This window comes from Denticeps clupeoides, chromosome 20 (assembly GCF_900700375.1).
Source record: "Denticeps clupeoides chromosome 20, fDenClu1.1, whole genome shotgun sequence".
Taxonomy (NCBI): Eukaryota; Metazoa; Chordata; class Actinopteri; order Clupeiformes; family Denticipitidae; genus Denticeps; species Denticeps clupeoides.
The window spans coordinates 4,765,163-4,777,663 of NC_041726.1; the positions used below are offsets into that span (position 1 = coordinate 4,765,163).

Here is a 12,501-nt window from a genome sequence, read left to right on the forward strand (position 1 = left end):
GTTTTAGGGGAGGGGCGGGAACGGGAGGTAACCTTTCCCCTTATGACGTCATAAGGGGACAAATTCCCTGAGTGGCGAAGCGGAATGACCAAAGCACCATAGACAGGCTGGGGGAACTCGTATTAATGTTAAATAATCTCACAAAGTTGCATTTTCATGTCATGAGACCTTAAAAACACAGTTTTCCGCGTAAATATATAAGGCGGCTACTCCTGTGCTGCAGTCAGTCCAACGAAGAGAGAGATAGAGAGAGAGAGAGAGAGAGAGAGAGAGAGAGAGCAGAAAAAGAAGTGAGAGGCAGCACGCCGTGAAGGGCCCGGGAGAATACAGCAAGAACCGGCAGCGGGCGAGGCAGAATGTTAGCTCTATACATCCGTGTAGCTTCAGCAAAGCTCGCACACACGAAACAAGAAAAAAAAAAAAAAAAGTCGTTTTATCAGTTGGCACACCGGACTAGACGCTTAAAACGTGAAGGATGAAATGTGAATTGAGGCTGGCTGAGACCCAGTAAAAACACACCGCAGTCCAAACGCTTGCGCTACGAGGAAAAAGCCCTCGCTGGCCTGGTCAGACCCGACTGTACATTGTACTACACTTAACTTTGAACCACGCCGAAGCAGGATCATTTGATCGGAAGTCATGCCAACTGGACCAGAAATGACGGGACAATTTACATGATGCACATCAGTCAATAAACCGATTTCCATCCCATGTGTGTATTCGATCACGACGTCTACTCCGTTCTGAAGTAATTAATCTACAGAGGCCCCGCCCCCATAGACACTCCAGAGCAGATGTCGGATGACGTGAAAACGTGAAATACGGCTTTGCAACATTTCTCTGCCGCCCGCACCGCAAGCGAATCAGGTCAGCGCGCATGACACCACACCGCGAGCGAGCAGGAAGCGCCCGTGTTGACTCTTTCATCCGTACGTGTAGCTTCAGTCTTTATAATTAATCTCACTTAGTCACCATACATTTAATGGCAATTAAGTACTTTATACATTTATAGATTGCCAGCTCTAACTATCTTTACAGAGCAAAGGACACATGTTACAAAAAAAAAAAAAAAAAAAAAAAAAAAAATTTAATTTTGACTATGAATTATCACAATGTAATAGCGATTAATTCAAACATATGTATTCGGCACGTTGCCAGCACTTTCAAAGCCCTCCACATATTTGATGCTATTTAATTAGAGACAAGACCAGATGTGGGACGCTTCCATCTCTCAGAGAAAGATAATTGCCGAATTGATGAAATGGCCCGTCTACGCGGAGCACCTTTCTATTGCCGCTGAAATAAACAGACCCGAAGCACAATAAAAAGGCCCCGCCAGTCTCGTCTGCTCGTGGAAAAGCATGCAAGAGCACGATTAAAAAGGCAAACGCAGCGCACAAACCCTCCCCCCTTTTTACCACGAACGTGGGCTCGTCGAACAAGTCCCGGCTGGGCGGGCACGATGGCCCGGGACACTGAGGAGCGGGAGAAGGTCTGTTGGGTGAAGGAATGATGTCCAGAACTCGACCTCTTCGAACAGTGGCGGTTAAGGAAGCGGCCCTGTAATCAGAAGGTTGCCGGTTCGAGTCCCGATCCGCCAAGGTGCCACTGAGCAAAGCACCGTCCCCACACACTGCTCCCCGGGCGCCTGTCATGGCTGCCCACTGCTCAATCAGGGTGATGGGTTAAATGCAGAGGACAAATTTCACTGTGTGCACCATGTGCTATGCTGCTGTGTTTGTTTCGTGTTACTCACTAACAGGCCGAGACTATTACACGCCAGAGCGTAATTCGGGCTCCACATCGAGGAGTACGTCCCACATGTCGTCAATCTCCACATAATATTCTTACCCGGTGCCCTCCGGGATGCAGAACATCAAAGGCGTCCGCTCATTAGCCCCACTGCTTCTCACGTCTCACGGGCAAGAGGCGATCATTCTGCCATTATTGCCTCTCCGAGGATTATTCCCGGACAACTACACAAGTTCATCGCCGTGTTGGTGAGAGTCAGGGGTGGGGAAGAGAAAATCATATTTTCTCTGTGAAATGAGGGCGGGTAGGGAAAAAAAAAAAAAAAAAAAAAAAGAGTGGAGGGACACTGGATGTGGATAATCCCTCACAAATGAGGTTTAAATCCTAATCTTCCAGGGGTGTCATCCACACTGGAAATGGAACAGAGAGGAACCCGTTGACCTCTCCCCCGACTCGGGACACATAGCACGGGATTAGAGAACACGCAACAATCATCAGGGCGACATGAGTAGCACCAAAGCACAAATCTGGATACAACGGGCAAGTATAAGATCTATAGGTAACTGGGTCAGAGGGTGGTAGTAGCCTAGTGGACCAGAAGACCCAGGTTCAAATCCCACCTACTACCATTGTGTCCCTGAGCAGGAAACCTAACCCTTAGTGTCTCCAGGGGGGGACTGTCCCTGTAACTACTGATTGTAAGTCGCTCTGGATAAGAGCGTCTGGTGAATGCCGTAAATGTAAATCTCCAAAACAGCAGGTCTTGAGGGGTGAACCAGGGACAGGTTCTTAGACATTGAGCAGAAAGCCTTAATATACTTTAGGAAGATATGGCACCAGGAAGAAATATGGGCAGAAGAAGCCATCAGAGGCATCAGGCCTGGGAGACCTTGGGTCCCTCCGAGTTGTGCAGGATTGATTTGGGGAACACAACAAATTCAATCTGAGGCGTTGATTTGGCCTCCAAATCTGTTTGATGTGCTCGGACAAAAAAAAAAAAAAAAAGACCAATCCATGGACGTCACAGCTCACATCAGGTGTCACAAAAACCTGGTATTTGCTCCCAGTACAGCCACTGTACACGATGTCTACCACAATATAACAGTCACAATATGATAATAATGAAAGGGATTGTTTTTAGCAGAGTGTGGGGACGGTACCTTGCTCAAGGGGACCTCAGTTGTACCATGGCGCTACACATCCTTACCCACTAAATGTATTAAGGTTGCATGTAGCTGCATAATGATTTATTCAGAGATGCCAGGTTCCATGTTGCCTTTCACATCACTTGTACGTTCAGTTGTTGCCACCTTTATATTTTGGGAAGCGTGACGTGTCGAACGCCTCGCTTACTCCCCCTCTCCACCGGTGGCACACTCTCCCCAGATGATCCATCAGAAGTCTGTCGCCTCTGCAATCAGGGCGTGCAAGATCGATCGCCTCCATCTCCTGCCTTTTAATTATGGTTTTGCGTGGCTATCCATCATCAACTCACACGAGCAGCCTCCGCCCCACACGCACAGGTCTCATAATTAACATCCCTATTTATTCCCGGCCTTCCATTACCAAAAGGTCCATCAATTGCAGACGGACTACGGCAAGCCATTCTTCTTCCTTCAGTGAGCATGCGAACGACTTTGCTCGACCTTCTTGAGAGGCTCCGCTGGAGGACCCGATTCCGTGTAAAGACGGTTGGAGGACGACTATTTATCAGGACGCGGGACCTGGGGTGTGGCCGTGGGGGCTGTTGTGTCCGTGGTCGGGGTGATCGGGTTGGAGGACGAGAGGCCTGAAGGGAGTCGTGCCGGGTGTGTGAGGATCATCCATGGAGCAGCGAGAGGCAACGTCGTTAGGGGCGCAGGGATCATCCAGGAAGCAGAGTCATTTAACGCATTTATCAGACGCCCTTATCCAGAGCAACTTACAATCAGTAGTTACAGGGACAGTCCCCCCCTGGAGCAACTTAGGGTTAAGTGTCTTGCTCAGGGACACAATGGTAGTAGGTGGGATTTGAACCTGGGGCTTCTGGTTCATAGGCGAGTGTGTTACCCACTAGGCTACTACCATCCCAGAGTCGTGGTCAAACGGGTCAGCAACACAATACTTGACAGGGGACAGCTTACAGCAACGTGAATAAATTTGACGATGAGTTCGCAGTAAACAGGTGTTCTAGCCGCCCTTTTATGTTTGTTGTTTCGTCCTTGTGGGTTCCTACAGGGTCAGTGTGGTCATAGATGCTCGTGCACCCCCTGGTGTCCCAGTGGTGCCAAAGCCACTGTGACATTACTATTAGCTATGGGACAAAAAATCTGAACACATAGATATATGCAAAACATACGCTCTTTGGTGACAGATTACCAATACATTAATAATAAAGTGAAGTGATTGTCACTTGTGATACACAGCAGCACAGCACTCGGTGCACACAGTGAAATTTGTCCTCTGCATTTAACCCATCACCCTTGGTGAGCAGTGGGCATCCATGACAGGTGCACGGGGAGCAGTGTGTGGGGACGGTGCTTTGCTCAGTGGCACCTTGGCGGATCGGGACTCGAACTGGCAAACTTCTGATTACGGGGCCACTTCCTTAACCGCTAGACCACCGCTGCCCCATTGGTATCCAATGTTGGACATTAATATTGGATAAAATCTGAAACTGTTCCCCAGGGGTGGTAGTAGCCTCATGGGTAACACACTCGCCTATGAAACCGAAGACCCAGCAAGTGTCCCCGAGCAAGACACTTAACCCAGAGTGTCTCCAGGGGGGGACTGTCCCTGTAACTACTGATTGTAAGTCACTCTGGATAAGGGCGTCTGATAAATGCCGTAAATGTAAATTATATTTTAATGCAGTGAAATGACGTTGTGCTTCTAACCAACAAAAAGACACATCTGAAGCTATTGGCACGTTACTAAATGGTACTACACATGGGTCATTACAGCAGCAATTAGCCACAGATCTTATGCCCCTGCTATTGACCTTCTGATTGGTTTATCATCATCAAACGCATTTCTGAATAATTATGAATGCTGGCAAAATTATTTGGCAGAGCAGTGGTGGACTTCCAGGTAAGGAAGCGGACTTGTAAACGAAGGGTTGTGGGTTCAAACCCCAATCTGTCAAATTGTCATTGAGGTCGCCTTGATCAAGGCACTGTCCCCACACACTGCTCCCCGGGCGCCTATCATGTTCACCAAGGGTGATAGTTAAAAGCAGAGGACACGTTTTGTGTCTTCTGCTTTACTCTAAGTGCCAGAACACAATCAACATTATCTTGATTTAATTCAACGTTTAATGCAACTGGCACTTTGATGTAAGAGCTGCATAGTAAGCCTGCTCTGACTTGAACTTGAACCTGTCAATGCTGCTCAATCAAACTGGGTGCAGATACGAACACCACCATCAGCTGTGGGATCCGGTAGAGTACCCGCAGCACGCACCGCGACCTGTGTTGATCGTTGACTTGCTGGACAGCCCGCTGGCTAAGACTCACAATATCTAATGAAAAAATCAAGATCCATTCACATCAACACTAATATGGCCATCCTCCGTCATCCAGTTAATGCCGTCCACACCAAAACCCGGCATTGGAGTCAGAGCCACAACTGATCACAGTTGGGTGGGGCTTCTGGTTGGGTTGGGTTAGGATATTATTTGGAATTCATGGAACGATATTCGGTAGAACGGGCTTCAAGGGTTCCAAGTCCAAGGACATGCTGACTACATTTGTCACTGATGCTAATCTGGCACTGTTGGGTCACCACCAAGTGGATGCCAGACCTGAGGAACATGTCCAGCGTCCTTCTTCCTTCACCGTCGTCATCCAGGCCTTTCGACTTCCACATCGTGGAAGGACTCGTGCTGGTCCTCTGGGGACATCATGGGCAGGTGAACCGTGAGAAAAAAAAGACAGAATTCCAGGGGTAATCAAGCTAAAAAAAAAAAAAAACATGACATGACATGCCCTTTCGCTTCCTCCCGATCTTTCCCTGGGGACAGTTACGTTTAAAACATGTGTCCTTGGTGGCGTGATGGCAGGTCTGCGAGTGGCTCCGCCTGGGCGTCGTCACCCTGCCATTTTTAGACGCCGGCCTCGGCAACCAGCGAGAGAGTGCGGGCGTTTTTTTGGAGTTAAAAATGGAGAAAAGTGTGACGCGATGAGATGGGCTGCAAACCAAATGCGGAGCTGAACCTCGGAGATGGAACGAGACGAGACGAGACGAGCCGAGCCGGGGTCGCACATGCCCACGCGCGGTGACACATCTGACAATGACGCAGAGGAAGCACTCGGCAAACACACAGGGCCGGCGCACACTAGGCCTTTAACACACAAAACACACAAAACATCTTCAACACGGCGCACCGGGCGGCTTCACTAGTTCGCCATTCCTTAGGGTGGTAGTAGCCTAGTGGGTAACACACTCGCCTCTGAACCAGAAGACCAGGTTCAAATCCCACCTACTACCATTGTGTCCCTGAGCAAGACACTTAACCCTGAGTGTCTCCAGGGGGGGACTGTCCCGGTAACTACTCATTGTAAGTCACTCTGGATAAGGGCGTCTGATAAATACTGTAAATGTAAAATGTAAATGTAATAAAAGCACCACATCTGGTTGTGTCCACTAATGGCGCCCTGAAGAAGTTTATTATGAGGTAAAACAGATGAGGAGGGAGAAGATGGTACCTCGGGCTTAATGTTGCCAGATTGGGTGGTTTCGCGCTTCCGTTTATAGGGAACAGTTCTTGTTTCAAGAGACAGTCCAATAATTTGACCTTAAGAAGGTGCATATCAACAGTGGAACCCGGTCTACAAGCAGTTTCTGGTTCCTTCCTATCCTTGCATTGTTCTTGGTCACTAGAGGCTCGGAGTGTTGCATGTAAATAATGAAAAATTAATTATGTCCCCTCCCTAATTTCAGAGTATTTAAAATAAAAACTGCTTTAAAATTCTAATACATTGTAGATAAAAATATTTATTTTTTGCTGCTCTTACCTTCTGTTCTATCCACTTTCTGCCGTGACAAGTGCAATTTCCCACTTGTGGGACAAATAAAGGTCTATCTTATATTATCTTAATTTATTCACACACACACACAAATTTCAAAATCCAGCAAGGACTGTATTGGCAAGACACACTTCCCACTGAGGAAAATGAAACACATCCACACCTGACATTGTCACAAACACAGTAATAAATTTGCGAGGCAAACAGATTCTGTGGCGCTGACAGCTTTATGGAAGCTCTTTGTAATAAAAGCAGCGGGGGGCCGGGGGGGCTCAGTCAGCCGGATGCAGTGCGGTGGTCCCAAACCCAGCCGCATTCAGGCCTTTTAAATCGTTCTGTACGACCCCACGGGGGCTAAAGGACGTCTAGACCCCATCCCCACGGAGCGCATTCCACAACTGGCCATTCGAATACATTAAAAATTTTCCTTAAAATTACTAGAAAAACCGGAGAAGAAAAAAAAAAAAAAAAAGTCCAAAAATAGCATAGCGAGATACACATGTGGGCGTGTTGCGAGGTCCACGGCTTATCCACGGATAAGAAGGAAAATCACAAACCTACAGATAAATCTATCGCTCAGGTCCATGAAATGATTTTCAGCGTGAGCCTAACACGTGGTGATCACATACATCCCATACATACAACAGCTCCGGACGGCCAGATTATCCTCCAATACCCATACCAAAAAAATCAAGGTATTTTCCTTCCATAATTTTATAAAAACGTTACACCTAAATATAAAACCATTACACGGTTATTACATATATATGCCTACATTTTTAAATATATTTATCTACTTGATTTATCCATAAATGCAGTAATATAACGAACCGAATAATGGATTCACAATATGTAAAATAAATATGAAATCTTAATTTTTAAACACATTTCAGACGATTTGGCCAGAAAGACTAGTAAAAAAAAACAAATTCGGCAGTAATTATATGGCGTAATAATTGAGGGAGCGAGTGGCGGCGATGCGGAGGACCGGGTACGAGACGGTGCAATCCAATTCATTCACCAGGGCGCGCAACAAGAACAGAAAGACAAAGAGGATTATGGCGCTTCGAGGGGTTACTGCTGCGGAGCGGCTGCCGTGATAATATCCCGGCCCGGTCCCCTCGGCCGGGGTGCCGAGCATCGCTGCCGGGGCCAAACTCCGCCTTCCAGACGGGCGCTTGCAGAAAATGCACGAATGGTCAAACACCCCCCCCCCCCCCCCCTAACCCGATTACGCCTAAACGGGCCGACCTGAGACAAAAGCCCCGCCGGCCCCCAGACCCTCCCATCTGGCTGCCAAAAGCAGCCCCCCCACCCCCCTCACCTTTTCCCTCACTCCCAGACACGCGTGGTGCTCGTCCCCCGTCCCCCCCCCCGTCCCCCGTCTCCGGAGGGGTGGAGCGGCTCTACTCACTCTTGATGGTCACCTCCATGCTCGCTCCGCGCTGACGGACGACTGGGTGGCGGCGGGTGGAGACCTCAGACGCGGCGGCTCCTCGCGGATGCTGGAAGGTCTGGGAGCGCCGGCGTCATTCCTCCCCGGGACCGAACGCGGCTCGGAGCCTGAGCTGCGGCGTCCAGGCAGCTCCGCTTACAGCCGATTTGAACGTTTAGAGCCGCGACTGGGCAGGCGACGCGGCGGCGACGGGCCAATCGGAGTCCGGGACGGCGATCACATGGGCGGGGGTGGGTGAGGGGAGAGCTTAAACAGGGCTGAGCTACGGCGCGGGCTGCTACTACACATCGCCCGGGCGGAGGCTGGAGAGGTGGAGATTCCCAGCTGCCCTCATCATGTGTGGTCAGATGATAAGAGAGAAAACACACACACACACACACACACACACACACACACCCTTCCTGCACACAGCCAGCGGCAGAGGCAATTAGGATGTGGTAACCATGGTGACAGCACCCACCTCACTCACACAGTCAGTGCTGCGCTGCTCACCACCGCACACGCACACATTTACACAACACAACAGGCGAGCCATGCTGCGTGTCCAACCACGCATATGGACATTTACAGCATTTATCAGACGCCCTTATCCAGAGCGACTTACAATCAGAAGTTACAGGGACAGTCCCCCCTGGAGACACTCAGGGTTAAGTGTCTTGCTCAGGGACACAATGGTAGTAAGTGGGATTCGAACCCGGGTCTTCTGGTTCATAGGCGAGTGTGTTACCCACTAGGCTACTACCACCTGGACGTAGACACGTGTACATCGTTATGAAAGGGTGTGTGTGTGCTTGTGTGTGTGTGTGTGTGTGTGTGTGTGTGTGTGTGTGTGTGTGCGCGTTGCTTTGCAAAATTGTGTGCATGAGTGCATTTTTACAGTGATTTATTTGTGATACTTCATTGCTATAAACAATCGACCATGATTACGTTTAGATGTAGGTTTAGCCTTAATCGAAACTCCTATAGGTAGTGCCACATTTATAATGCATGCATTATTATCACAGCGGCCCTGACCACGTAGAACAGACAGACCTTTACACTAAAGCATCAGCACAATGAGTACCACCTCTAAAAATCTACAGCCATTACGAACGAATCAATTGCGGTGGCACGTTTATTCCCAATATGAATATTATTTATTACTGACTGCCATGCACTATCAATACATCAAGTGAGGACATGAACCGCACAACACCGACTAGTAACGACACCGGATTTAAGCTGTGGACGGGACCCCGAGTACCACCAGCGGGTACCACAGCCTGAGAACCAAGGCACGAGCGCGATCGTCATCACAACTCTCCTTTACTCACAAAGCCGTAAAAAAATAAATAAATAAATGATTCACTAAATAAAATAAAACCACAGTGATATTCATTATTTAAAGTACTCAAGATTAACGTGCTACCTGCTGCAATTCATTTGAGATATTTAACGTGTTATAGTGAATTACGTGGTCTTTTTTTTTTGTGTGAATGGGTTGCACTTCAGTTGACGCCTTCAGCGTCACTAAATATTAAAGCGAGCTTCATTCTTAAGACTTAAAATAACGATTAATTAATTGTAAAACATGCAATTAATTAGTTCATGTTTTTTTTACAGACCCAGAATCAAAGAGGGGCTCGCAATACAATAAAATACCGATGATACCATCAATGCTGTGATGTCCAGTACGCTGCAGGAGAACATGTATTCCTCACTATTACAAACCCACAAAGATCACTTGTGTCAGCTGAAAATGGTCCCCACACACAGGCTCCATTTAAACTTCGACACGCCGATACGCCGCGGGAAGCCCGTTTAAAACACAAAGGAAAACATTTCCGCCGGTTCATTTATTTTCGGCAAATCACTTACGTAGACGTTTGATGGAAGGAGGGGGAAAAAAAATGAATAACTGAATAACGGCCGACCTGCCCGCCCGACACGCTCTCACAATGGGCTTTTTTTTTTTTTTTTTTTATCCGTCTCTCCATGTCCATGGCATCAAAGTACAACCACAAAGACCCTCTGCCACACTGATGTGATTGCGGACTGAATAACGAGTTCCGTCTCTAACCGCATCGGAGCGTGTCTTCCGGCTTCGACTCCCCCACAAACAGCGCCACTATGTGTGTGTGTGTGTGTGTGTGTGTGTGTAGATCTAATCCCTTTCAATTCAATCACGGAACCCCATTCTGGCGCCGGGTTATTAGGATTCGTGGCCCAAGGGGTGTTTCTGCCTCATCCGACGCAGACGGAAGCGTCTGAGCGCAGCCTGGCGTCCACAACGGCCTGATTAGCCGGGCTGGTCAGGAATTCTGTAACCGGAATCTCGCTTACTTAATAAAACATTCCGCTGATGTCCCCGCCCATCTCCCTCTGGTGCTGATATCTCTGAATTCCACGCACATCGGAGCGCTGTGCAGCCTTTCCATGAACGCTTCATTAATAGGTTGCACTTTTGGCTTAGTTTCCGGTTATGAAAAACACTCACACGGGGCTTAGGGTAGGTCAACAGATCTAATGAGGTGGCGTTTAAAGGCCTGAGGCTGCAGCAACGTTAACGAAGGTAGCATGCCAATAATCCATTTATATTTAAAGGAAAAGTAAAAAAAAAAAAAAATAAAAATTCAAAGTGCAATAATAGAGCTGGAGCATGGGGCATGTTTACTAGAGTCACATGAAGACGTGAAGGCAGAAACAAGGCCGAACTGCTTCCACGTTCTTATAGAACAAGTTTAAAATGGGCGGAGCCGCTCTCGTGCCTGTCAGTATGTCACTCAGCAGAAGCATTGTTGCCAGATACTGGACTGTTTCACGTGAACGTGTTTAAAAGGACCGGTTGAACATAGTCAGGAGTCTGAACGGAGGAGGTCCGGAGAGTGAGCAGTGAGCGTCTACAGCCATCGATAAAACAGCCTAGCGGTTAAGGAAGCGGACCCGTAATCAGAAGGTTGCCGGTTCGAATCCCGATCTGCCAAGGTACCACTGAGCAAAGCACCGTCCCCACACACTGCTCCCCGGGCGCCTGTCATGGCCGCCCACTGCTCACTCAGGGTGATGGGTTAAATGCAGAGGACAAATTTCACTGTGTGCACCGTGTGCTGTGCTGCTGTGTATCACGTGTGACAATCACTTCACTTTCACGTCAGCCAGTGGGGGGATGTTGCCAGAACTGATGCAGTCAGTATCCCAGCCCACCATGTAATATCAGATACATAGAACTAAACACTCTTTGTGTTACATACTGTATTTAGTTAAAAAAAACCCATCTTGTACTTTTATGGTGACTGTGGTCCAAGGGGGAACATTTTGAGGGCTGCAGGTTTGGGAACTGAACTGTAAACCCTGCTTCTGCAGAGTTGCTCCATTGGTTTTTTTCCATCATTGGATAAAGGTGATCCTCTGCACTAAAAGGCTAAGCAGACTCAGATCGTGCCAGCAAAATGCCACTCTACTACAGCGGGGGACGAAGAACATTCACAAAACAGTCTGCGAACCATGCCGGAGCTCTCCAGCGACCCCCATGGAGACTTGTCACTACAGGTTTCTGCTCTCATGACCTCCGCCTCCTTTCTGCTGACAGCGTGTCATATCCCCGATCCGCGCCAACAAACAAAAAAGCAGAGGGCGAGGAAAGGCAACGGTTTCTGCTGAGAGATATACGTCATATCTTGTGAATTGTGAAACGGTGTCATCTGACGTACCCTTACTCAAGATCCACTTCTCTGTTCCAGTAGCGCAGACATTTTAATCACCTCATTGCATTGTATGATGTAATGTTACACACATAATTTTTTTTTTTTTACAATAGACCCTTAACTAATAATAATAATTTTTTTAAAAGCATAATGCCAAAGTATCAGTGAATGCGTCAGCCCCCCCCCATCCCCGACCTCATTAACCTTTCTAGGAAGAGGACCAACATGAGGGCCACAGTGCGGGATTGGTGATGTTTCATGGGGTGTTTTGTGTGCCCACAGATGCCAAACGTCAGTGAGTGCTGCCTTACTTTTCCACTACACATAAACGGAAGAAAATCTGACTGAGCAACTGTGGGGCCGTACCTTGTTGAAGTCTTCAGACGTGGCCCTCATCTCCTTCCAGGTCTTGTTGAGCAGCTGAATGCAGATGCAGAAGAACTCCTCGAAGGCACGGTCGTGAGTGAAGAACATGGGGTGGAACTCGTGGCAGTTTTCACTTGCTGAAGGGGGCGAAAAAAAAAGTTATACTGAAGCCCACGGCTAGGTCTACATCCAAATTTACTCACCGGGCATTACATTTGAAAAGCCGCACGAAAGCAGG

General features: G+C 48.1%; 1 protein-coding gene across 6 annotated transcripts in view; it reads right to left on the reverse strand.

Moving 5' to 3' along the window:
* The window catches only part of elmo1 (engulfment and cell motility 1 (ced-12 homolog, C. elegans)), a 71,969-nt gene that overhangs the window by 9,758 nt on the left and 49,710 nt on the right, over nucleotides 1–12,501 (reverse strand). For 5 of the 6 annotated variants that reach the window (XM_028963433.1, XM_028963430.1, XM_028963435.1 and 2 more), the window contains one exon: nucleotides 12,264–12,400. In XM_028963433.1, the coding sequence (XP_028819266.1) occupies nucleotides 12,264–12,400 (137 nt within the window). Of the gene's footprint in view, nucleotides 1–8,172; nucleotides 8,420–12,263; nucleotides 12,401–12,501 lie in introns of those variants that run through there. The other variant, XM_028963436.1, reaches the window with a different exon arrangement.